The sequence below is a fragment of the Amblyomma maculatum genome, chromosome 8, assembly GCF_055883805.1.
Source record: "Amblyomma maculatum isolate TAMU_Amacu chromosome 8, ASM5588380v1, whole genome shotgun sequence".
NCBI lineage: Eukaryota > Metazoa > Arthropoda > Arachnida > Ixodida > Ixodidae > Amblyomma > Amblyomma maculatum.
The window spans coordinates 95,026,173-95,053,666 of NC_139351.1; the positions used below are offsets into that span (position 1 = coordinate 95,026,173).

Here is a 27,494-nt window from a genome sequence, read left to right on the forward strand (position 1 = left end):
AAATGGGACGAAACGAAGAGAAACAATACAATAATGAAGGAGCATAAGGATAACCATAGAGACGGAGGGGTGCAAGAATAATGGGCGTTGTTTGTTTCCTTATGAGAGAAAAGTGGCCATTGTAAAAGAAACAGTAGTGTTTAAAATTTCGGTGAATGCTAGTTGCCTATTCACGGCGGAAATTCAGAAAATCAGCGCAGAGAACGAAGCACAGAAGAAACCCTGAAGATGCTCTATTTAGAATCTATACCTACAAAGTGGTTGCTTCGGTAGTTTTTTCCCTCGCGCTGCAGTTGTGAATTTTGCGCCGTGCGTTACTCAAGGTACCTGGTCTAAACTATCTAAACTAAGCTACGACTTGCTGAAACTAAGCAGCAGCCTTGTTTAATCAGTAATTTTTTACCTCCTTTACATTCATCTCTCTCCGCGGAGGCTCCCCTCCAATTTCCCACCTTTCTGTCTTTTCTTCTTCCTTCCTTCCTGTCTCTTGTGGCGGAGTGCTTATCTCCGATCCGCTTGTGCCAAGGAAAGGCGACCCTAATCAAATCAACGAAGACGGTTTCGCCGAAAAAAACAAAACATGATACCAAAGAATAAAAAAAAACAGTAAAAAAGAAGGGAGTGGACTCTAATGGTTGGATTTTCATACAAGGGAAATTAAGGCTGGGTACTGCTGTACGAGTTCCAACAACAGAGTTTCAATAGAATCTTGTTTCGTTGATATACCACTTTGCCTACGGGGGTTATTTTAGATGCAGCCTTATAGGACCGAGTGAAGATCTTTAATATGTCAATTTGCAGTTACTTTTGATGAACACCTATCAAATACTTCAGTTTCGCATCAAAGACTCGCCCCTTCCTACAACGCAACTTCCTGTCAAAGAAATCTTCTAATATAAGCTCGCAATTATCCCAACCCTACATGTGTTTATTTTAATAAACCGAAACTCGTGGTCATTGCGCCTTTGTTTAGTTTTTCTCAGCATTTAACTATTCTGGTTCCTTATTTCACCCTGAGCTCGCACAGCGTTCATTTTAAGAATAAGTCGACTTTTGTGCCCCCTTATACAACAGCAAAAATGTATTGACTCTTGATTTTTATCCTTTACTATAACAGCGAAGATGTATTGACTCTTGATTTTTGTTCTTTACTATCGCTGATGCTTCAAGTGAATTTCCCGAACACCTTGAGCCAAACAATCAGCGTTGGAGAAGACGCCGAAATAAACAATGTTAACGGAGCTCGCGTTAACTGGTTGAAGGATGGATCGCCAGCAAGATCCCAAGTCGTCACGGGGAGGGGCTCAACGGTCCACATCGTCAAGGCTCAATTGGGAGACGGAGGCCTGTATGTGTTCAACACGCAAAGCTTATCGTATCAAGCCTCCAGAGTTATTGTGCGTGGTGAGTTCCGATTATGCAAATAATGAATCGTGCTGCGAGATCTCAAAATCATCCGACTCGTTCACAATGTGATCACGGCACATTAAGGGCGTAAAAATATTACGAAAAAAATTGAGTAGCTACTATAACGTCATTCTATTTGATTATTGGAATAGAATAGTGTAAGTTCAAAATTATTTGAAATGACTTAAACATGTTTGCAATTTTCAGAATACTTCTCGATTTATTGCTCAAGCAAGCTATAATGCATTTTCTTCGAAAAGTATTCAATATATAGAGCACACGTCGGCTCCAAGCACCATATTGCCGCAATCGGTATGTGCGGAGGGAAAAGTCCAGCGCCACGAAATGGCGCATTCGCGAGGTGGCATTCATATTTATCATACATAGCCTATAAGACAGAACCGCGCAGCCGGGCTCAAGCAAGTTCAGCACGTCCTGCTTTTGATGCCCGATCTCGGAGTCCATGGCTCACACGTAGCAGTCACTCGTCTCACGTCCTGTGGCATGGCCTTGGCTTATGAGGCCTAGTCAACGGAAGCAAAAGCAATTTTTTATGCGCATAAATTGGAGCCTTGAAACATAATAACGCATACCGCGTCACGTTGTGGCCCCCTTATGAAAATATGTAATGCGCCGATTAACAGATGTAACGTTAACGCAACAGGTTATAGCCCAGCCCCGTACAACAGTGCCGCTACTGGTGATTGTATTTTTATTATGACTGTGAGTTTTGCCCGAATACAAATATTCGATTTGTATTCGAGTAGGTTTTATCACTGATTCGGTATTCCATTCGGAAGCTACGCTATTTGTACCCGATTCTGCTTGGAAAAAGTGGCATCCGCACAAAGCTACGCCAGCGGAAAAGGATATGAACGGGTGTGCTCTCTACGCGAAGACGGGATGTGAGGCGTCAGGTGGAGTGATTTGCATACCATTTAGTGTTACGAGTTTCTTAGTTTACGCAGCCGTGTTTCTGGAACGATGAGGCGGTCTAATCATGAAAAAGGCCAGGCGACTTCACTGTATCTTTTGCCAGAAATGTACAAACATCACCCTTTAGGTTGTCAGTCGTGTAGCGGAAATGTTTTAGCTCCTCTGGCAGCTTTAACATCCGGGTGGGTGAGGACAAATGTTTCGATCGCCTTTAAAAGACTTGGAGCACTGCCGATGAACAGGTCACACTGCCTGGCTCAGAATACAACCCAGCGGCCTGTGCATTTTTGACCAATGCTGTACCTTAGGGACTCATCAAAGGCGCGTGTAAAATTTTTGTTTGAAGTAGCTTGTTGTGCATGCCGAAATACGAGAAACAATTCGGGTGAGACTTAAGCTCCATCGTAAGGGCAAGAGGTAGCAGAATTTAGGGCTCCTTTCAACTGCGTCAGATTCACTGTGCGTATCGCGTCGGTTTTTTTTACGTTTTTTTTTTGTCATTGCTCTTGGCGTCTTGTGCACCTTTCAGCTTGTCCACAAGGTATGCACGGTCACGACTGTAAAGAAAATTGCCCCCTGTGCCTAAACGGAGGAGTCTGCCACGACATTACGGGTGTCTGCATCTGCCCACCTGGATTTGTAGGCCGAAACTGCGAAAATTGTGAGTATTGGTATATACACAATGTCGAGCAAGTTGTTACAAGTGGGGAATGTATTCGTCTGTGTCGTGCCATTCAGGTCAAGTTTCGCAGATCCCGTCTCTAAACGCTTTTGCTGGGATGTGACGAGAAGAGATGGGCTTCGAGGAGAGTAGCCTTGGGGTTCTATTCTATATATTGACAAGTGCATCTCATTACGTCCCTAACTAGGTAGTCGCCGTTAAAAGTTATGTCCAATGCACGGGCCATGCCTTATGCTTTCAGAGGCCAGCCAAAGCAGTGGGCGTTACACGCTTGCAGCTGTTTCAGTGACAAGGACAGCTTGCATCAGGGTACACAAACTCAGCACGAAACACTCTATGACCGAGGTCAAGTTTAGTCTGGTTTAGTTTATGGGGATTAGCGTCCCAAAGCGACTCAGACCATGAGAGCCGCCGAAGTGGAGGGCTCCAGAAATTTCGACCGCCTGGGGTTTCGACCACGCTCCACCGGGCTTTTCGGAAGGCAGGCGCCTCATCCCGGTTACAAAAGTAAGACCACCCTTTGTTACCGTCACTGTGGTGGCGCGCCATCTTGATGACAATGTCTTCTGTAATGGCCGATATGGTTGCGGTGTACAAAGAGTCATTGGCATGTCAACGCCTTGATGATGACTGTTGTAAACTTGCGTTACAGGTTGCGTGAGAAATCGAACAGGTCGAAAGAGCCTTTTTTTAACTCGCCAACCAGATAATGTAAAGGCTCATTGAGGACCAAGCATGTTAGCCATCGCCTGTATCGATAGATTACTGCAGTGTCACCGGAAGGGTGCAAATTTCACGGAGAATCGTAGAGCTTACTACATTAAGTAAAAAATGGCTGTGGTTTATGTAAGCGAAAGTTTGGTAACACCTGGTTAAGCAAAAACTGCACAGTTATACTGGCCGAGGCTCAACTCGGTGGCACCCGGTTATATGATGCGGAAGATCAGTTAAGAATGGTTAGACATATAGTTTAGCTTTAGGTAATCTCTTCTTGTTCAAGCCTTGGTCAATCTTTATTGTTCAACACTTGGTAAAGTTTTGTATTTTGGTTGCATTACGGCAAAGACTTTCTCATATTCGGTGAAGTAGTTCGCCACAGTTTTAACATCCGAAACTTCCAGGCCGCATCCTAGCTGAAAATTGTGGAACGCCACGCCCAAATTGGTGTTCCGCTGTGTAGTTGCACGGTTTACCCGCTATTTCTCAAGGCGAGCCTCTCTGTCATCTTCGGTTTGTGCTGCTAGTCTGGAATGCTTCCTTTTACGCTCATTATCAAGTGCTTGTTCCCGGCGCATAATATCTGCACGACTGTCAGATTCGGCCTGGCGTCTTCGATTCACAAACTAGCGGCTGGTATCTACAGCCGCTTCTTCGATAGCTCCGCGAAGCGCCGAGCAGCGCCCTTGCTTACATCAGGCGAACGGCGAGTCATGTGGTTAGGTGCAACCGTGATGCGAAGCGAGCGCACTGCTTCGAGCCAGCGGCGAGTTAAGTGGCTAGGCGCATGCTTTCAGCGCCGCTAGGCTAGCGGTTTAGCGCTACCGCTTGCCGCTATGGTCTACCGCTACCGCGCGAGCCTCAGTACGCATGCGCAGGGCACCTAGAGGGCGACAGATGGCGCCACGTTCCTGTCAAATTACGGCGGAATCCGCACGCAGGGACCAATCAGCGCATGCTGCGCTGACGGCGCGCGGTAGCGGTAGACGACCGCGGTGAGCGGCAGCGGCAAACTATCACAGGTATCGTCATCACTGACCGATTTCCTTACTAAGTAAAGTTCAATGCGTTATCGCAATTTTTTGGGGTTTAGGCCTTACAGGGCAGGCTACGCCGCTTTTAAGCGCTGAGACGTCTTTTTATTTAGTTTTTATTTTTCGGGCGGTGTAGACACGCCGAGTTTTAAATGAATGGCGGAAACAATTTTACATTTAAGTTGGGCAGCTCCGAATTCACCGCATTTTTTTGCCGGACCAACACTGTTATGCGGTCGGAAAGAGTCATATGCATATAATCAAGTTTTACTCTCAATAAGGAATGGATGGTCTTTTCTTGGGAGTTTCTTGCTCATTGTGCTCCGGCACGAAAGTTGGTGAATGGGAAGGCGAGATCGAAGCATGAAATATACGTTTGCTTTATATATTTGATACATAGAAAGAGCGATGCTAGCCTCAAGACCTGAAGTTTTTGCCAACGTTTGCAGTCTTACAACGCTATAAAATTCCTCTCATAGAATACAGTAAATTAGTGTAACATTTATAACTCCAATTTGACCGATTATTTGATACATCAAACAGCGCATCGCAAAATTGCAAGTTGCGCTTCCCTCCGATCCCTTATCGAGCTTGGAGGACTGCGGTCGTGGGTATCCAGTGACAGTGCTAGTGTTGTGCAACAGCATGTCGAGGTGATCGTGGGATATGCTTGATGGTGAACTTAAGTATCCAGTAGTCACTTTTCATGCCGCATTGGTGTCATACAGGGACATCAACAAAACTGAAGCCTAGCCGGTGCCCTGTAATGGCGGGATTAGCTCGCTTCACTTGCAATTTCCGTAAATCAAACGCATGATAACCTTGATGAGTAATTTCTTTATTTTAAATTGGTAGCAAAATACATATTGCGATAAGCAGTGGCTACTTCTAAAACGCAGTGCGCTGGCACTTCAGTGCTACGTAGGTTAGGCCTAGCAACGCACAGAAGGTAGTTGTGCGATGTCACCATGCCAGCTAGTGGTAGCCGAGCTGGTTTATTAGCATTTTTGTATTGAAATATTGTTATTTTGAACTACTCCTCAATCTCACTCGAGTATGACATATCCGGGTTGGACTGCATCCTCTAATGGTGACTTAGTACATCAAAAGAGTATTTACGGCTCAGATTCATTGCATATCTCAAGTTATTTTCCAAAGAGAAAACCTGCTTTTCAGCCATGGGATAATCCACTGCCACAGAATCGTTAGGCATCCTACGATTCGTCTCCCTAAACTAAGATCGCAGAGCACATAGGCGTTTCCTCAATTTTGCATCCTCTGAAGTGAAGCTGCTGTGGCCGGTAGTAAAGGCTGTGTCCTTGGAGTCAGCAGTCGTACAGAACAGCTGCTTGGTCATCAGGCTGTTTTTAAGTTTTGCATCATCACTTCCGACGCGAGAATTAATCGAGCTCTGTGCTTTCATGGGAACAAAAGTTTTTCACCTTAAAGGACCGGTTCATTAAAAGCTTTTAGCGCGAATTTAAACAGGTTATTCGGTGCAGCTCAATTTATCCCTGCTTGTATTGCGTTGTGTGTCATAAAACTAAGTGTAGTGACGCCTCAGGATAAATCTCAACGCGAGATTTATGATCGATGCTCACTGCACTAACCTGAGCTTCCTTCGCTGTACGAGGTGAGAGTCTACGCAGCTATGAACTCCAAAATAACTCAGGGGACAAATATGCTCCCTCATCAGGTTTATGACGCGATAATATTAGAGAGATTCGGTATAGAGTGATTTGCGATCCACCACCGGGACTCTCTGTCGCGCGCGGCCATATCTCAAGCGCTGATTGGTCCCGACGGGGAAAGTCTATTTGCCTGGAATAAATTGGATTTATTGGCTCCACCCTTTGTAACGGGTGGGCAACGCAATAGCGATGTTCTAGCCTTGAACGTAGCCCATATATACAGATTACATGCACACAAAATCACAGTAACACTCGCATGTTCTTAACGTGCGCGAACTGTGCTTCACCACTCATTCAGTCGCTTTTGGTCGGGCCGACTTGGCCACCGCATGTTGAGCTCAACTGCCATCATGTGGCGCCATCTATTGGCGTTAAGGCCATCTGAGCATGCGCTGTGAAACTCGCGGTGGCGGATCACGCTAACTGATCGCGCTTCGTGGTACGCTAAAACTCTTTAGTGCGACCTCTTTGTATATTTCTTCCCAGACACGGTCAATATTTCCTTTATTTCTGTATTTTATAACTACGTCGAGTGAACACACCTTAATAGAATAGCTTATCTGACTCACGATTCAAGGATTACTGGCTAGGTCTTCATCAATTGTCAAAATTTTATCTTCAGATTTATTTCCCAATCTTTACATGTCTTATTAACGTTAGGGTCGTGCTGCAAACTTGTAATTACAATTTGTCTCAAGCTTTAATCACTTTCAATAGCGTGTCCTGTCATGACTATAGGGACAAATCGCGATCTTCTCGTCATACCAACAACTAGGGCGCCGGAGTTCCCTCTGAGTGGGGGACACTTAAATCTCTCGCGTTAACCTTATCGTTTCAATGGTCTGTCTTGTTTCGCTTTCTGCATCACTGCACACAAATCTTGTTTGAGGGGGATGCTCAGCGTGCGACTATGGATAGTGTATTCTACACGGCTATGCAGTCCGCGAGACAGTGATTGCAGCGGTCGCGTATCACTTTGCAGTTTGCAACGAGTCCCACCACTTCGGCCAGAATTGCAGCCACAACTGCACCGAGGTTGCTTCACTCGCTGGAGGCGACGCCCGCTGCCAGGGCATGCTCTTCTGCCTACCGGATCCCTACGGCTGTTCCTGCTACCCAGGCTTCCGGGGTATCGATTGCAGCCAACGTAAGCACCTAAGAAATTAGTACAATTCATCAAAGCAAGCTTTAAGCTATAAGCAGAAAATAATCTTGACTCACGCGGGTTCCGCGCAATCCCTTACTGAGGCTACTTGCTCTTGCATTTCAGTTCTTGAAAAACCGCCGCACGTATGAGCTGAATATATCTTACCGTTGGCGCGTGCTCTCCGTGCCATTCAGTGCAAGTAATCGGTCTTCGCCATGGTAAATTTTAGGGGGCGCTACACATAGGGTAATATTGATGAGTAACTACTCCCTTATTTACACATATACCTTATTTTGGTAGTTTTCTCAAAACACATTGAATTAATGCCGTTCCTCGTGGAAGTTGTTGGCTAGTTTTCTCTCACCTTACAATCCGATCTGCTGGCCGTTCTAGCTAGCTAAAGTGGTAGAGCGACTGCCCGAAACTAGCGGTGGTCGCAGACGTTTTTCTTCACTACGATGTTAGTTACAAAGCTGCATGGGTTTCCTGTGTATGCGTGTGACTGCCTTCTGGGGTCTGCTAATCAGTAATTACTTCCTTATTATTATTCACTTTTAGTGTGCAATAAAAGCTCCTTGAAGTTAGTCTCTTGGTTCTAATGGTTGACGGTGGTTGCTCTGCTGCACTGTTTTCTTTAATTTGGAAAACACTAGAGATTCTTTATTTTTATCTCGACATTTGTTTTCATATCTCTGTTAAAAATAGTCATCTGGCGAAGCCAAGTTTCTCTTTGAATGTCATCGCTGGTTTCAATATTGTGCCAGTTTCGGACACTCCTGTTTGTTTTGTCACTGCCATCTGCCCCTATTTCTGGAGAGGGACGACTAGCGTCATCATGTCAACTCTCCTGTCAACAGATGGCCTGACTGGCACTTGATCCTCTATGATGTGTCACCAGAGGAAAAAAGGAACAAAAATTTTCATTTCCCATGGTATGCTACCTGCCATGAAATGTCCTCTCTTTCTCAATGTACATGTGGGAGAGGCCTGAAGGCCTTGCGACTTAAAAGAAAGTTGTTTAAGAACTCAGGCGTCGCTCGTATGATTACAGTATGACATGGAATATTTGAGAAGGGCACAACTGGACTCCAAATAAAGCGTGAGGTGATATCAGATTTCCGTGTCCACAATAAATAGCTCATGTTTTTTTTTTGTCCTCTCATTGAAGCAGATGCCTGCTTGCTGGATGTACGTCTTCCCACAAGGCATCTCATAACATCGAACACCTCGCATACCTCACGTGTACGCTTTATTAACAGTCCAAGGGTGCTTGCTTTAAACGGGGTCTTTGTCAAAAATAACCATCCTAAGGGGTTTGCTTCTAATCCTGGTAACTGGACTCTTGAAAGCACACTTTGAATACCTAAGCTCGAGAAAGGGCAGGACGAAGGTTCTCTTCAGATGCGAGATTGCAATGCTAGATATTTGCAGTGAGCCATGTTACAGGCCTTAGAAGAAAACCCCCTCGAATGTAGGTGCGGACATAAGTAAACGGAGCGTGCTTTTATGTCCAAATTAAAATCACGCCTTCTGCATTGGAGATAAGAAAACAATATTGGTCCAATTGAAAGGGTACTGGCGTCTACTACCGGTTCGCACATATCACGACTGCCGGTTGCAATTATGCAAAGCGTGAAAAATGGTAGAACGAAAAGGCCTGCTCCGTTTAATTTTGTCCGCACCGGTACATTCTTGGCGACTATACATTTGCATATTCAAGGGACAGGGAATACTTAATGCGACATGGTGTGTCCCTTTCATTTTGTGCAGCTTTTATCTCACTTACTAGACAGCTAGCTTAGGCATGCGCTCGTGGTGAGTAGTACGTTAGACATAGGTAACTGCACTGCTTTGAGCGCCGTCTTTTTTAAGGCGAAAGCCTTAATGGCTGATGCTGTCATGGACAGATATGTGTCCCGCTTTTGTGGGATTCTGATTGGCCCAGTGGGGATGACGTCATAGAGGTCTCGACCAATCACAGAGCACTACCACAGTATGCGCGAATGTGTGCCTTATATGGCCATATGTCGATCAATTACTAATTAATGAATTAATCCTTTACCAATTGGTGATAATTAAGAAATTCATATATTATATAATTAAAGGAGAAATAATTGACTAAATATTTATTTAGCTACTTACCTAACTACTAATTGAATACATAATTACTGATCGGTGCCAGTTGCGTACCAGAATGTGGCACTCAAGCTGTCGCCTTTCACTACTTTAGTCGCTAAAGTCCCTCGTGCTTTTTTGTGTGTTGCTTGCGGTGCATAATTACTACAGGGCTGAAAGCCGTTAGCAGTATACAGTTCAACGGCAATTATATCTCCAACTTAGCATATACAGCGATGTCCTTTCGAACGTATTACGCAGAAATTAGGAGATGCGGCGGGAGGTAACGCGAATTAAGGATTTTTGATATTTGTTTTCATGCTCATGCTGTAAATATAGATTCAAACTTTGCCATTACATTCCATTTAGCGTGCAGGCCAGGAACCTACGGTGCGGACTGTAAACAGATCCGATTGTGCCACTGCCAGCATGGCAGAGGATGCCATCCGCAGTGGGGCGTATGTTCCGACAGTGTCTGCGAGGAAGGATACCGAGACGAGCCGTTCTGTGACAGAGGTAGGAGGATTGTCCTTAGTGCGCGCTCAGAATGAGGAGCTAAATAATCATGCATTTTTAACGTTCCCACGTACTTTCCTTTACAGTATATCCAGTGCTGAAAGAATTCTTCGCAAATCCTGTCGACGAAGAGAGCATCGAAGTGCGCTGGAGCCGGTGGGATCCGCAAAGTGGAGACAAGGGGGAGGGAGACCCTGACGGCTATGTGATACAGTTCAAGGTACGTAACTCCCACACGGTGAATCCGCGCTGCAGCCATTTGAATAAGACAAGAAAAAAGTATGGGAGAAGTAATCTCGATTGAGAAAAAAAAAAAATTCCCGCGTTACAACGGACGCTTTGTAGTTTTTCTTGCCCAGAAGCGTCTATGGAAATTATAAGTGTTCGCAGTAGTAGTAGAATTTTCTGCGGTATTCTGCTCTACTTTGGAATAACAGCGAATATACCGAAAACGTCTACAAAAACGCTGCAGAACCCAGATACTTACTGCAGTACTGAACAAGAATACACCATTGCAACAAATCGACAAATAGTTATCCAAGCACGAATTACATGGATGTAATCATGCATTGTTTGATACTATTTAGAGTCAGGGTAATAAGGAACTTGAATTTCGACTCCGCGTGTGAAACTAATTTTTTAACAGTCGCAGTCAAAAGTTGGCACGAAAGAATGTAGTACCCATTAGAAAAAATACAAACAAAAAAATTACGGCCGATTTGCATAGCTAATCATATAAGAAGATGGTGCGTAGCACTGCTTAATTGTTGTACTTCAGCATTTCAAGCACGGCGAATCTGCGCCGCAGTGCCGGACGGCCCGGCTTCATCCATTGCGACGCGAAGCAAACGCTTCAGAAATGAATGAAGGCAGGCACAATTACAATGCACTGCTCTGGGGCCGAAAGGTCTGGCGTGGGACTATAGGGGGAGAGAAAGAGAAAAAAGAGAGGGAAACGTGCTTGAAGACGAGTGCCAGTTAAGGCGCGGAAGTAAGCACAAGCAGCTTCACGACGCGGCAAGCGGCTCGGAGCCGAGGTCCAGGGAGCACCGCGTGTGCACGTCTGCTGCTCGTGAAGGCTGAGGAGTGACTGTTGCGAGGGTAGAGATGCCGAAGTTGAGGACGCGCGAGCGACACACGACTGCTCACTCCGGAGTAACACACACTTGTGAAACGCTGCCCATTGACGGCCGCTACGTCTGCAACTGACACGCCTCTCTCTCACTGTCTTACTCTCTCACTGGGTGCATCTGTAGCCCTGTACACATGGAATCGACAGCACCGGGTCGAGTAAGCGTTGAGTAAGCGAGGTCACCAATACTCGACCCAATTTGTGTCTACATGAACTCGCTTTCCAGCGAGTAAGTATCGCAGCGGCGCGTAGCGTCGAGATTTTAAGTTATTGTGCAAGTTTCTTAATCGTGTTTGATTCCGCTGCCTTTTACTATTGAGAGCTTCGAATACTATTTTTTATCGTTGATGAGGGCTAAGATGCATTCAACTTCGCTCATGCTCCTCGTCGCTCCAGTTGCTTTTTAATCCCAGAGTTCGCCATAACTCGACTCCCTGACTCGACAGCGTCTACATGCTTTTAGACAAGCGGGTCAAGCGAGTTAACCTACCCCCTGCAGGCGAGTTAACGTGACCCGCTCCGCGGCTATTTTACTCGACCCGACTGTGTATACATGAACCCGACAACTGGTTTTTTACTCGACAGGCTTACTCAACCCGACCCTGTCGAGTCCATGTATACAGGGCTTATGCGACCGCTCCGCCTCCTCAGTGTTAGGTCGCGTGATGCGGGTGTCGCCACTTTCCCTTCCTCCTCTTCAAGTTCACGGAGAGACGGATGGACAGAGAGAGAAAGAGAGTGGCTTCTGCTGCAGCTATGCGGCCGCTCCGCCTTCTCAATGCTGAGCCGGGCGACGCGCGCGTCGTCACCTTCTTTCTCCACTTCAGGTTCACGAAGAGAGAGAGAGAGAGCGTCTTCGGACAGACATTGTCGAAATCCGTGATAGCGGCTAGTAGTGCTACGCACTAAAACAAAAAGCAACCATGCATTCTTAAAGTGCCTTTTTGTTTGTGGATCATGTGCAAGAGATAACGCACACTGCCATGATTCATCTTAAAACTATGGGCTTTAAAAATGCCGATCACTGAGGTCTGAGTGCTGTGTTTGCCTCGGTTCATTCTAACGCGACTATCAGGCGTCAGTGCCCATGTCGACGTCGGTGTTGTGAGCTGTAAACCATGAGCATGGCCCTGGCAGGTACTAACTGGCAGCTGACACGGCCCCGCATTGATTGGACGTAGGGCTGCTTAACATTACATTTGACAGGGTCGACCAACTCAGGCCTCTCCTTTTATACGGGAGAGTGATTTCGGAATCAGTTTGCCATGGCACTTGAATTCACGTTGCCCCTAGGTTACACAGGTACGCCCAAACGGATTCGGTAAAGCGGGGTTTATATGTGAGCAGGTATAGCAATTGAGCACCCTTCAAGGCGGCGCTTAAGTGTTCCCCATAATTTGTTTACTCGATCCTGAAGTATGAATGGAGATTGGCTGTTCCTAATTTATTTTTGACTTCATCTCCAGGCCAAGTGCCAACGCTTAACGCCAGGTATATTTTACGTGCCTCTAGAAGACACGCTTAAAAAGGGAAGCCTAAGTAGAAGTAAACGAGGAAAAAAGACAACATTAAGAAAGTCGTTGGGCGAAGTACTACTCATGTGAAATAACATGAAGTGGTTAAATGCCTAGACCGCTAGACCCATAAAAAACGCGATATTTGCAGAATACTGTGACAATGTTGAGTGGTGGACATTTTTGCTTATAATAGAGAAATCCTCTTTCAGGAGCGGTGGATGAATAACTGGAACCGCACCGACGTCATTCCGGAAAGCGGCAACAACACACAATTATTCACGGTTACCGACTTGAAGCCGAACACTCTGTATCAAGTCAAAGTGCTAGTGCATGACACCAGTGGCCACGTGCACTCGCAGACGGCGTTGTCATCGTCAGTAAAAACACCATGCGGAGGTAAGCACAGCCGAGTGTCTTCCGCTGCTCTAGTCATTCAAGGTTAATGTAACTCGCCACATATTTGAATTTATGGGGACACTGTATTTTGTGAATAAACCGCATATGTTCTTATCCAGAAATTCCAGAGTCACATTACAGTTGAGTACATCGCTGCTGCCGTAGAACTTCGGTGGAAACTTCCTGCCAGAGTCATGGCAGTGTGTGTAGATGAAACATGGCAATAAACGTTAACCATCGTACATCGCTGCTGCCGTAGACCTTTGGTGGAAACTTCCTGCCAGAGTCATGGCAGTGTGTGTAGATGAAACATGGCAATAAACGTTAACCATCGTACATCGCTGCTGCCATAGACCTTTCGTGGAAACTTCCTGCCAGAGTCATGGCAGTGTGTGTAGATGAAACATGGCAATAAACGTTAACCATCGTACATCGCTGCTGCCGTAGACCTTTGGTGCAAGCTTCCTGCCAGAGTCATGGCAGTGTGTGTAGATGAAACATGGCAATAAACGTTAACCATCGTACATCGCTGCTGCCGTAGACCTTTGGTGGAATCTTCCTGCCAGAGTCATGGCAGTGTGTGTAGATGAAACATGGCAATAAACGTTAACCATCGTACATCGCTGCTGCCGTAGACCTTTGGTGGAAACTTCCTGCCAGAGTCATGGCAGTGTGTGTAGATGAAACATGGCAATAAACGTTAACCATCGTACATCGCTGCTGCCATAGACCTTTCGTGGAAACTTCCTGTCAGAGTCATGGCAGTGTGTGTAGATGAAACATGGCAATAAACGTTAACCATCGTACATCGCTGCTGCCGTAGACCTTTGGTGCAAGCTTCCTGCCAGAGTCATGGCAGTGTGTGTAGATGAAACATGGCAATAAACGTTAACCATCGTACATCGCTGCTGCCGTAGACCTTTGGTGGAATCTTCCTGCCAGAGTCATGGCAGTGTGTGTAGATGAAACATGGCAATAAACGTTAACCATCGTACATCGCTGCTGCCATAGACCTTTGGTGGAAACTTCCTGCCAGAGTCATGGCAGTGTGTGTAGATGAAACATGGCAATAAACGTTAACCATCGTACATCGCTGCTGCCGTAGACCTTTGGTGGAAACTTCCTGCCAGAGTCATGGCAGTGTGTGTAGATGAAACATGGAAATAAACGTTAACCATCGCACACCGCTGCTGCCGTAGACCTTTGGTGGAAACTTCCTGCCAGAGTCATGGCAGTGTGTGTAGATGAAATATGGCAATAAACGTTAACCATCGTACATCGCTGCTGCCGTAGACCTTTGGTGGAAACTTCCTGCCAGAGTCATGGCAGTGATAGGAGAATAAGGGACTTCTGATGTGGATAATAAAACAGCCACTGCAAGAATAGACAATTTTGAGCCACTTAAAGGGGTTTCGTTTTGTTCTTTTATTGCATAATATTTTTATGTACTCAAAATTGTCTTCCAATGACTAGTGCTTGTGAAATGACCTGTCGCCGTCATGCTTATAATTTTTGTTGTCTCGCAGACTAGAATAAAAAAACACACACAAATGTTCGAAATAAAACAGAGGCATTGATGACTCCAGATTGCATCATTAACATCAGCCTGAGTTCAAATGAGTTTGGCCTGGAAAAAGTGTAGCTTTACCTTCAAATTTCTTCAGCAATAATTAACATGTCTTTGGAGATGACAAATGTCAATTGAGTTGAATAATGGCCTGATGGAGTTGTTCCAATGTTCTCTGGTAGGAAAAAAAAATCAAGATGAAGAAAAAAAATATCAGCATGTCTACCTTTATACGGTAATGAAGTTTCAACAAAATCTCGAGGAGGAGATAGGAATGGGGATGCCATGCGGAGTGCTTGAGATTTTGAGTAAAAAGAAGATCAAGAAGGAACATAAAAACGACAGGAAGCATGGGACATATGTGTATGTTTATGCTGCATTTATTCATTGCCATAATTTATCCAATAATTCTTTTCAGCACCACTGTCTGCACCACACAGCATAACACATGTGGAGGAGTCTGATGGGACAGTTAAGCTGATGTGGCAAGTGAGATCGTCTTTTTCTTTCTTACCGGTCATTCCAGCCGCATGGATATTTGACAAGAAATAATCCTCACTTAGAGTATATTTACCTTTTGGCTAGAACAGCATATGTATGACATAAAATGAACAAATGCAGCGAAAGTGTTTGGCAGGGACACCTTGGTGAGGAGTGAGTATAAATAAATAGTGCCACTATATGATTGGATTGTAAAGTGCGGTTCGGACTTGTGGCTTTATTGAGATTTATATCAGTGTAATGACACACTATATCTTTCAGTTGCAGTAAGTATGGCGGTCAATACTGTCGCCAGTGTTGATCATTATATAATGATAGCGGTGGAAACAAGCATGATAAATCTGTGTTTTCTGTATCGTGCTCGCAACGAACATTTTTGATCGCTTCTTACAGCTCTCCCCTTTCAGCTCATCAGTTTTGTTCAGTTCTAGTCAGGGCATATAGATTAGATGTTTATACATCAATTGTGGTGAGGCAACCATAAAGGAAAGTAGAATAATAGGCCTCTCTCTGCCCGTGCCACTAGGTATGCAATGATACCGCTAGGTTTTGTAATGCCAAGGTAAAATATGAATATTCTAGCTGAATTGTTGGAATTTTAGTGAGGCAAGAAGTGATTGCACGTTTGAAGGGATTGCACAGAAGGGTGCTTACGGGATATCTTTTGGCGCGCATCACGCGTACCTCGCGCCGCCAAACACACGCACCTCTTACAGGCGATGGCCTTGAAATCCAAACTTCGCTGTCTTGGATGAAATGCGTGGACGTAGGGCACCGCTAGATACTTTGAATGGCCTTTCGGGTAGTCTGGGTGCTTCTATGCAAGAATTACAAGATAAGGCATGCTTACATGAATGCGACCACTGGCGAATCGCATCGCCACCTGTTTCGTTATAGCGCATCGCGTTCATGTAAACAGGGGTAATGCGCTAGGAAAGCGCATAACATTAATGAGCCAGGAAGGGCTGGATGAGAGGAGTAAGTCGACATTCTTCGTGAATGTAAACCGCGTCGCATAGCCTTAAAGACAATTAGCGAAGGTGGGGTGCCCTCGCCGTGCCCCGAAAGACCAAACCGGCGCTTGACCTTAACAAATCCCTTTATGCTCTGAGACAAATCAGAACGTTATAAAAAGAGCGAAACCAGCTGCGGCCGGATCTTGATGTATTCAGTGCAGTATATATCATTCAGGCATACCTGCTTTGCATGTTCAAGTATTACCGCACAGGCTAAAATGTCGTTTGTTAAATTTTTTTTCTGTGGAAAAAACTACGACGCTTCATTCAGCTTCCAGAGCGTTCCCAGTGGCAATGCGACGGTGTGAGTTCTGAGGTGGAAATCAACGGACGTCCCATTCCTTCTGCGATTGCTAGAATCGACTACAGTTTCCGGACGACTCCCTTCACTAGGTACCGCATCCAAATCCGTCTCACCGCCAACGGGGGAAAGGAGGGGCCTTGGTCCATTCCCTACGAACTGACCACTCGTGAAGCAGGTATGGCCCTCAGTTAAGACATTTTTTTATTTTTGAGACGACATATGACCGTCTTTTTTTAATTAAATTTTCTGTGTCACCATTTTACAGACCATTTAAACTAAAAGCCGACCTCTTTAAAAGTTTCCGAGTAGCATTTTGGAAAAGCACTCCGTGGTCGGACTATGCAGAGAAGCAAAGTGATTGAATCACCTCTTGAATAGCTTCAAACGAAACTATTGACCTTTTGTATTGCCAGAAGGGGGAGCGTCAACTGAGCAGTCGCTAACGGGAGCGTTCATTACGCTGAATCCACAGAGTGTCCCAAACGTGCACCAGCAGTGGGACGTACTGGGGGGGGGGGGGGGGGGGGGCGTGCGGATGACCTCTTCGCGAGTGGCGTATGACAGAAAAGCGGACAAATACCGAAATAAAAAAACAAAAACTCGCACAACGATTCCCAGTGACTAACGCGAGATTCAGTTACAGCCGTTAACTATTTTCGTTTCACAATATACTGAGGGGCAACCATTTGGGAGCGATATGCTCCCACAGTTATTCTCAAGAGCTAGAAAAGAACTCCAAACCGCGGCGATTTGTGTTCGTTCAGCGACATTCCGGGAACTGTTCAGGAAGTTCAGGAGAAACTGTTACTTTGCAGTGGCAGTTCTTCTGGACGTCTTCACTGTGTGAATAATTTCGCTAACTGATGTGTACTTGAGCACTCTTGTATTCTGAAGGGTAAATAATAGTGTAATATTTTCCTCGCCTGTGATGTATTTGCGGCTGGTGGTGTTTCGACTGCAGCATTTGGAATGGGTACCGTTAACCAGAGCACAGTATTAACATATTAAACATGGTCCCAATTTCTTGACTGCAGTGCTTGAGGATAACGAAGTGTATTCCAACTTTTACCCACACTATCTCTCTCTCTCTCTTTCTCTTCGTCGGTTCATCGCCGTTCATCAGCTCCTGGTGAAGTGGGGAGTATATCCACGGAGCATGTGTCACCCAAGACGTACCAGATTCGTTGGCAGCCGCCTTCCCTAACGAACGGCATCCTGCGCGCCTACAGCCTGGAGATTGAAATGCTTGACTTCAACGGATTTTCATGCCCGGAGTTTCTATCTCACGACAAACTCAACACTTCCACTTCGGCCAACGTAACCACGATTGTGGTTGAGAACATGAGGCCTTCTGCCGTGTACCGAATATCGATTCTGGCAACGACGGTCGCGGACGGGCCCTGGAAGCGCTTCTCTCTACGTACCGAGGAAGAAGGTGAGTTGTGTCCTTCGTTTCTCTTTCTGATTCCTTGCGCTAAGTTGATATCTTCGCTTTCAGTTGAAGGGAACAGTAATACAGTGCATTCGTAACGGCAGGTCATTCACATCTGCTTAAATTTTCGGACATGTAACCAAGGAAAGAAGTTTTCTGCATTCGCTAGGCGAGATGGACCGGGATAGATAGTCAGGTTTCGGATTAACATTCTAAATTTCGTCCACGAATTTCGGACTGCTCGTTTAGGTGTTTAGGACTAAAGAAGTCGAGACGACGCGCTATTTTGATGGACGCCGACGTGAAACGCTACAAATTGCGGCTCATATAAACTGTCGCGCTAGTTAATCAATGCTTTGAACTTTATTTTTCTCATAATTAAGTGTGAGTGGTGCGTAGTGGTTCGTGTCGGGCCTGGGCGTTGTGAACTAGCAGGTATGCGATGCTCAGTGCAGTTCGTAGTGCACTCGGATAGTTTGAACAACAGGAAATCTGCAGAATTTTTCGATAGCAAAAGCAGAAACTTCGTACAGTCATTGAACGTAGTAAAGCTTACCCCGATTCTGATTCTCCCACTCGAACCTTGGAACCACCGCAGTTCCCGAGGGGCCACCGCAACAGCTCCGCCTCGTTGAAGTCACGGAAAAGTCAGCCAGAATTTCTTGGGGTCAGCCTGACTGCAGGTTGATCAATGGTCCGATCACTGGTTACCTGACTAATCGGACATCATCGGCGAAATGGACACCAGCCGAGGTTCAGGAGGATGTCTCTGGGGACGTCTTGGACGTGAATGCACTCATTCCTTTCACAGAGTACACTTTCAGCGTTTGGGCGAGGAACAGCGTAGGCGTGGGACCAGGGGCCAACATCACGTTCACAACGGAGTCCAGTGGTACGTTTGAAATTCCTTTGTTCATATAGCTAGAAGCCCTCTCGGATACTTTTTTGTTTATTTCATTGATTCTGGCAGGACTCTGACCCTCATTTTTTTCCCACAATAAATTTCTCTGCCCGATAACAGGAAAAGGTAGCGTGTCCTACTCGAACCAGCTTGGCCTGCTTGAGACTGTGTTTATAACGTAGCCTGAAAAGCTCTAACTTGCTCCTACAGAACATGAAAAATAGACAGGATTGACTTTGTAACTGTGCCCTAGGAAGTGGAAAGGGAAATAAAGACAGGTTTAGGTTTGAGAAAAAGTTCCAAGGTCATGGTATTTTATTTGAGTTGGTAGTAGCACATTTACGGTCCCCCTCCTTGCGAATGTTGGAATCTCTGGACGAGGAGGGAAGGAAGCCTCATCCCGCGAGGATATTGATAGCTTCATAGGCACTGTAAATGCTCTGCTATACTGTTAAATAGGCATTTTAGGCTCCAAAATTTGGACCAAACTGTACGTTTCGGACACTGTTTGCCCAGTTAGCTGTTCTTCAGAGTTGCAGTGTCCAAACTTGAAGCCGTCACCTTGTGGGAGTGTAGGCCGCAAATAGTGGTTCGGCGGATGCGCGGACATTCCGAAACTACTACTAACGCATGTTATTCTGACAAGGTAGCTCGATGTACTCCTTTGTTACGTTCTGTTTGTATTCCTATATATCTTGCGCTCGTGTTCAACCGCTTCATTTTAATTGTGAAATATCATCCAGTCCTAGATCGGAAAGCAATCTAGAAAGTAGCGAATAAGATCAGATAAGTGGTTAGCAATGTTAACGACCATTCTTGTCGCTTAACCTTACTCAATGGGCTGTGGCGGTAAAAGAGTGCAGTTATCAGCCATCGATTTTTATGCGTTCTTATTGCTTTTTGCAATGAATGGCAGATGCTGACTGTATGAAGGCCTCTAGAGAGAAAGGCGAAGGAGGGGTAAAAATTGTGAAATGAAACCGAGTTAAGAATTGAATAGTTATACCAGGGTGTTGAAAGACACTGGCCTCGTAGTTGTGCCCCAGCAGAAGCCATGCTTATATACAGTGATAAAGTTGACTTCATTAAGCGTTGCACCTACCTCCGCGAGGTGCATCAGTATATGGATTTGAGTTTGACAACTCTGACAAATTTTCTGAAAACGCAGGCTGTTTTGTTCAATTACGTTCACTGAAAACGCAGATAGTAAAGCCTTTTTTTTTTCAAAGTGCATTAAGAACTAAACAGCACTAAACTATCTCCTAAAGTACTACTACACTAAGTAGCGGTGAAGTGATGAACGCCGACTTCACTGAAGCGAAGTTTTGCTCCTTTCACCCAGTACCGCCACCTCCTAGCAACCTGACTGTGTACAGCGCCACCAGTGAGCAACTGGCCATCACGTGGCTGCCGCCATACCCTCCACTCGGCGTGCTTGAGGCTTACGTGGTCCACTACAAGCTGTTGGAAGAATCGACATTTCGGGAATACCTCTCCCTGACCCTGAATCAGGCCGTGTGCGAGGCCGAAATCAGGACAGGACATCACTGTGCTGTCCTCTCGGGTCTGATTTCCAACCGGCAATACGATGTGCTTGTAAGCGTGTGCTGTCTGACTTTCTTGTGCGAAAGAGACAGTAGAGAGCTCGGCAAGTGCTCGCTTGCAAAGTCCCGTGTACGCCGCTTGCTTTACCATGATTTAATATTTAGGGGAATCCCCCGAGGTAGAGTAGATTTGCAAAAAGGTTGTACAAATCGTTTAGAAATCTACCCGCTTGCCATTCTTCTATGCACCGTATAACTAGATATTCAATGATAAAAATGTGATGAGACAGAGGAAATTTAAATAATGGACAGGAGACTACTTGCCTCCTTTTCTTTATGCCCAATAGATTGTATCATGCATTGCCTATACAAGAAACAAAAAATGGTTTCGGTATCCATTTATCAACCTCCTAAACGAGCTACAAGAGACATAGCTTTGGGCCGAGGAGTCCGGTGCGATTCACCACCCTACACTTCAGCAAGTGTATTCCGGACCAAAGGATGACAAAAAAGGAAATAACAGATTAACAATACACCATGCGCAGAGAGGGTGCTTGCACACCATTGGTACAAATGTCTGCTAAGAACTGTCAGTCTCGAATATTTCGGTAGCAGGCACGCGTTTTTTTTTTTCGGGTTTTACATGTCAAACAGCGGCTGATGTCCGCAAAATTTACTATGGTTGTTGGAAACCGCAACTGTCAGGAATAACTCTTTAGCCCGCTGTGCTAAAGATGAAATTCAGTACATAGTCGTTTAATAAGCCGGTGTGCATAGAGGATGGTCGTACTTGGCTTTTCAAACTGTTGCGCCATAATCAGAATTTAAAAATATTTTGGAGTCCTTTCTGATACGCGGAAGCGAAGTCTGATTTTTCTTAACATTCCTCCCTGGGACTTATGTCCTATTTCGTCGTCCAATTACAGGTCGTAGCAAAGAACAAAAACGTCACAAAATGGAGCGGGGGAAGCAATTTAGTGACAGCCGAGACTCGGGAGTCAAGTAAGTAAACGCTAGTCTGCTCGCTCACCGTTATAACGAGAGCTTCTATCGTCCCGGTGTTTAGACGGCGAAAGACGTTCCAGGCTCATAGAGCGAAAATCTGCACACGGGAGCTGTACGCGTGATCTGTGCGTTGATGTGTCGCTCGCAAATAGCGGGCATGTGAGGGGGAGATTAAGAATGAAAACCATTGTGGTGACATGTAATGAGTTAGCCTTAACTAGACACCGATAGCGTTAATGACTAATGCTAATGACTAATAATGATTCATGACGACTAAAATAGCTGGTAATGACCAGTATCTAAAACTACGACTTGTAATGGTCGCAACTGAGTGGAAATGAGTAAAAATGCTTAGCGATAAGTGGTAATGACTACAATGACTAGGCGTGACTCATCATGACTGATATACACTACGAAATAACCACTATTCCAAATGTCAACTTGTAATGACCACAATTGATTGGAAATGAGTAAAAATGCTTAGCGATGAGTGGTAATGACTACAATGACTAGGTGTGATGCATTATGATTACGGAACAAGCAATATTTCGAACGACAACTTGAAATTACCTCAACTGATTGAAAATAAGTAAAAATGCTTAGCTATGAGTCGTAATCCCTACAATGACTAAGCATGATTCATCATGACTACGAAATAAGTAAAAATGCTTAGCTCTGAGTGGTAATCCCTACAGTGACTAAGCATGACTCATCATGACTACGAAACTAGGCTTTCGATGAATAGGCTTTCGTCGTTCGCCTCTTAAGAGACATCAAGAGACTTTCTAATTTTTATCGATCTCAAAACTCGGCATTGATATTTTAGAACGATGAAAATGACGTAAATTTCTGCCCCGTGATGTACCGAATACAAAGGAGCGTCGCATTGCCTCTTGCAGAGCCCGGACCGCCATATCAAGTACGCCAGCAAGACCGGCATGAGACCGCTCTTACCATCGGCTGGGATGAGCCAAGCATTACTAACGGTGTTATTCTCGGCTATAGAGTGAGTATCGACCTTCATTCCAACATAATCACTTAAGTATATTCGCAGCACTGCAGGAAAAAAAAAAGAAAGCCACAAGAATAACACTTTCAAGACTGCAGGTTCAGCTGTTTCTTACCCTAACATCGGCTTTCACTGGATACTCATCAGCCTTTCCCCGAATTTCTGAAAAAAAACTATTTTTGCTTTAACCGATCATTCCCTAAAATGAAGAAGGGCTTTCTGCCTATCGCAAGGGGGCTGCATGAAGAACTTGCATCTCTGAAGAAGTTTGCTTAGATTCCCGGTTTTATCTAGAAGAGGTTTAGCTGCACTGCACTAGTAACTTTCTGGTTTTTCAGAGTATAGTTGCATAAGTGCAAACAATTGTATCAAACATTATGCATCCACCCACAAATCTTAATACGTCATTTGGTAGAAACATATATCCAGACCTACTTTATCAGCCAGTGCGATCATGTAGGAACAATTTTAATGATTACAGTCCCTAATCTCTGTAAGGTGGCACGGAACTGTTATGTGATGTGACTAAATACGATTTTTTTTTCTGACGTCGCCGAAGCTGACGAGTGAAAAAGGAATTGTCGGAGCCTTGGGAAGTCGCCCGAGCTTTACCGAGTCGGATTTACTCAAACGAAGATGTCGCACTAATCTTCAGGACAAACACCTGTGAGCGTACCTAGAACGGCATTAACACTTTTGAGATTTCGGTAACTTCGAACAGCAAGTGCATGTTTTATCTAGTACGCGCAAGCGCTCACTGATGAGGAAATTTACCTCCTCTGATACTGGTGTCTCATAGGTAATCTTTATGAAGCGGAACTCCTTGTATGCGGATGGGAACATCACGTTGGAAGTCGCAGCACAAATCAGGAAGGCGCAGCTCGATAACCTGGAAGCCGGCACAGCTTACGTGGCTCTGGTTTCAGCAAGGACTTCGGCCGGCTACGGAGAGGCTGTGGAAATCAATCTTCACACAAGACCACGCAGTAAGTTTACTGCTAATCTGTCGACCTCGTTTTGAGGGCTCGGACATTTCTCGTAGCGTGCGAGGGACATGTTTTTTGCACTGCTCCTCTGAATATCGCGAGATCGTATTTCTCAAAGGCGGCCCATGGTTTCTTACGCAAATGTCTGCCAAGCAGCAGAAATTTCGTTTGTTTTCATGCTTAAGTAGAGTGAGCAAAATAGGAGGGCTCTATGCTACGCTTCGAAGACCTGCGCTGCCCAGACAGGTTGGTTCGGGCATTAAAAGCACTGACTATTTAAATATTTAAATACTTGCTCGTTATGGTTCCCCAGTTCGTTTCATACGGCACTGGCATGTAATATATATATATATATATATATATATATATATATATATATATATATATATATACTTCTGAGGCTGTTTGCGTGGCTTAAGAGTTGTAATCGTCGAAAATGTGTTTTACGTGTGGGCTGTTACTTTTATATCAGTGTATACCAGTTTGCCTTCCTAGCTTTGACAAATTTTCGCTGCTTTTTAGGTTGTGTTCGTTTGTTTTTTAGCCACGTTTTGTGACATATGTAGGATTGTATGACGTTTCATCTGATTTCATTTTCTGTCTGTCTTTGCTTCGCTTGCTTGGGCTCTTTTAGGCTCGCTCTTTGTTGCTATTTAAGGGTTCTTTACAAGGCCCCTTGGCAACGACGTTGTTTGCGCGCATGTTTTTCCCTTGCGTTTTTTATGCTGGTTATTGTGCTTTTGATGTAATCTGTTCATAAAGTTTTCCGTGCCCTTTCTTCCAATGTAATGTTTTCCCCGTTCATGCTTGTGCCGGCCGCCCCTTCGACGACTGTGCTTTAGGTTGCAATATTGCGCCCGCTGACCGTCACGTAGTTTTTTGGCATATATTGTGCGGCGTTTTCCTCGAAAATAAACAGTAGTTATTCAGCGCCCGTCCTGTTGTCAGTATTTCCTCTCTTGTCTCCGTCTGTATTCGCGCTGGTCATTTCGAATCATGTCCCACCAACTCGCCCAGTCGGCAGTTTTGACCTGCATAAAGTTTTATATCGGCACCTAAAGGCAGTCAGTTTATTTACAGGGGGCATTTTTTTCCTCATGCAGTCCCAGTCATCGGAACGAAGGTTGAGTTGAAGACTGTGGATGAAACTGCCATCACCCTCCAGCTTGCACAAGCTGAGAATGAACCTGAAAACATCAAGTAAGTCCTATCAGATGGAGTTCGCTCCAGTTTGCAGATGATGTGTTGGCCGCATAGTGAAGCAAGCAATGTTTTCTTCTGGGTTGTGCATCTGTACTTTACCGCGAGGGGTATGGTTTAGCCTCCTCTCGCAGATATCGGAATAGTGAAGTGCGGCAGTATGTCACTTCTCATGTGGTTTATTAATTCCCTGTTGAACACTTCCGATGAGTTCAGTTTCTAACTCTTTTAGTTTTTGAAACCGCGGCTCACAGGCTATATATACACTTGTCCAAGGAGGCCAAATGTAGGGCAGGATCTAGTTAGTAACTTTCTTTGCGAAATTGCGATTCATCTCCTGCTATCACCAAGAAGAGCTTAGATTCTTTGGAATCTCAAGCAGCGACGAAGTGTTTCGAGTTCCCATCGATGCAGGATTCTCCGCAGGAAAAAAAAATACACTGCAAATTGAAGGGCCTGCTGTTCTAGTTCCCCCTGTCGCTACTTGTTTGTTTTCCTCCTTGTTTTTCGCTTATGTCTTTTGTATATACCCAGCGACACGAGTCAGCATCACTTCCCTGCCTAATCGAGGCAGGACCACAAGAATCAGGGAAAATCTTGCTCTCATGGTGCTGTTTCCACAATGTTAGAAAGGGTTTTGTTGTATTGAGACATTTTGTCTGAGGAACACGCTCTAAACTTTATATTGAACAAGAGCTGGCCATCGTGGACCACTGTTTTTTTTTTTCGCTGCGAACAACCCAACCGAATTCAGTTTCTTTTGATGTAGCTTCAAGAAAAGGGGACATAAATTGAAGAAAAAAAAACAAATTTGTATTTCAGCTGGTCGACGGTTTAATTCACGTGAGTGCCCCAGTCCTCTGACAATATCTGCTTAGCAACGCAGTGCAGCAAAAAGTAGTGCGACGTTTATGGAAATAACTGCGCTTTCTTGTCTTCTCGCGTTGACTACTCGTTTGTGTACTTTGACAGAGATACACAAATGCGCGCTGAAAACAAGCAAGCTAACAAACATGGCGTCCAATGTTGTGCTGACCTCTATTATGGAAGAGAAACACTTTCATAACACAGATTCAAGATGCAGTTTGCTTGGTTGGGCAAGATAAGCCGGTCTTCCAATTTGCCGATGAGAGCGAGGCACTCCAAGATATTATGTCCGGAAGTGGGTATAAATACTGGGCTTTGCGACAGGTCAAGGTGTAATAAGAGCGTTTGAATCCTACGAAGTATATCTGCTTGAGCAACGCTGTGATGTCGATGCGCGGGTTCGATGTAGACATGAGAATATTAGTCAACTGTAATATCTCTAATTTTTAGCTTGTAGACAAGCACCTCGTTCCGCGCCGAAGGGCGTGACCAAAGGAGTACAGTGGACCGGATGGGAATATCGCGGGCTAGCTGATAGCCAGCTGGTTTCCTATGGTCCACCGTATGGAAACTAACGGTAGAGCCAAGGAATGCAAGACGTGGTCTGGCTCTGCTTTTAGGTCAAGAGGAATTAGTCGATGCTGGAGAAAGCGAATAGCCGCCATGGTGTCATGTGAATGGTGCACGTAGGAACATTAGAGAGGTACATGATGGCATGAATGATACGCACAATTTTTAGAGTAGTGAAGGGGAAGATTGCTGTATGGGCCACATGTATGAAATGAAGGATCTGCCTGCAAAGGTGTGAAGATTATCTACGCTGCCGAACCTTTGTTCGATATGGCGTTGCCTGTGTATTCTACGGCCTTTGTGAATAAGGGAGGACTGTGATAGGCTGTCTGCGCTCTCTTTGACAGTTATGGAAACCAGGATCTAGAACAGGGTAGAGGGGCGAATCGCATGCTGGCGTAAAGGGGTGAGGAGGATTCTTCTATAGACAGATTGATAGGAGATTGATTTATCTAAATCTTAGTGACCTTGCATGGTGCCAGGAAATCGAGCCAGCTGCCTACCTCTGTGGAGGGCGAGTAATATGGACAGGGGAACAAAGAAGCCCGTATGGTAGAGCCTCTGGCTTGAAGTATGAACGGGGAGGGTGAGGGATGGATGCTTTATAGGGAATACAGGATACAGGAATATTGACTGTTATGTGATAGGTAGTACGCGATAAAAGGTGCAGATCGGACTTCTCTGGCGTTGGCTAGAGCCCTGCCGAAGTCAAGGAACTAGAGTATGAAAATTTCGAGATCTCTGTGTAATCTACACTGCAGAAATGCGAAAGCCTAAGCGTTGCTGGTGGACACGGTGCACTGAGTTTGCTATTATGGTCATTATCAACAAAATGTACCATTATTTAATGGCTAAATTCATCATTGTCATTATCACTAATTGCGGCGTCAATGTCATCGCTACTATCATCCTCACGGTAGACAAGGAGAACTATGATGTGCGTTTAGCGCTCGGCTGGAGATCCAAGGAATGGAGGTTCGATTCTCGGTAGAGGCAGGATTTACTTGTTTTTAGCTATCTTTCTTATGATAGACTGGCCGATGACGTCACCAGATGATGACGTCACAATCTCGTGGTATCCCGCGGAATCTCGCTAAGAACTGTGACACTTCTCTTGGCCGGAGTACGAGTATGGCCGCGAGTATGAGCTATTAAAGGCTTGCGTCTTAATATCGGGGCTTTATTGATATGTATCCTCGCCTTTCTCTGGGAAGCCTTGTGTGCACCACAGTGTGAAGTTTTCAGCATAAAATATGTGGAGCAGGTGTGCGCCGTTTGAAATTGGCCTGAAAGGAGGGGGGG

The 27,494-nt window shown here is 45.1% G+C and overlaps 1 protein-coding gene across 2 annotated transcripts in view; it reads left to right on the forward strand.

Annotated features, from left to right (window-relative positions):
• LOC146181868 (receptor-type tyrosine-protein phosphatase T-like) overlaps window positions 1-27,494 on the forward strand; it is an 80,742-nt gene that overhangs the window by 28,405 nt on the left and 24,843 nt on the right. For both annotated transcript variants that reach the window (XM_084576883.1, XM_084576884.1), the window contains 15 exons: window positions 1,171-1,404; window positions 2,873-3,004; window positions 7,450-7,614; window positions 10,099-10,245; window positions 10,332-10,465; window positions 13,104-13,290; window positions 15,276-15,346; window positions 16,646-16,853; window positions 17,802-18,113; window positions 18,709-19,002; window positions 20,354-20,607; window positions 21,482-21,557; window positions 22,460-22,566; window positions 23,369-23,555; window positions 24,659-24,755. In XM_084576883.1, the coding sequence (XP_084433009.1) occupies window positions 1,171-1,404; window positions 2,873-3,004; window positions 7,450-7,614; window positions 10,099-10,245; window positions 10,332-10,465; window positions 13,104-13,290; window positions 15,276-15,346; window positions 16,646-16,853; window positions 17,802-18,113; window positions 18,709-19,002; window positions 20,354-20,607; window positions 21,482-21,557; window positions 22,460-22,566; window positions 23,369-23,555; window positions 24,659-24,755 (2,605 nt within the window). The remainder of the gene's footprint in view (window positions 1-1,170; window positions 1,405-2,872; window positions 3,005-7,449; window positions 7,615-10,098; window positions 10,246-10,331; window positions 10,466-13,103; window positions 13,291-15,275; window positions 15,347-16,645; window positions 16,854-17,801; window positions 18,114-18,708; window positions 19,003-20,353; window positions 20,608-21,481; window positions 21,558-22,459; window positions 22,567-23,368; window positions 23,556-24,658; window positions 24,756-27,494) is intronic.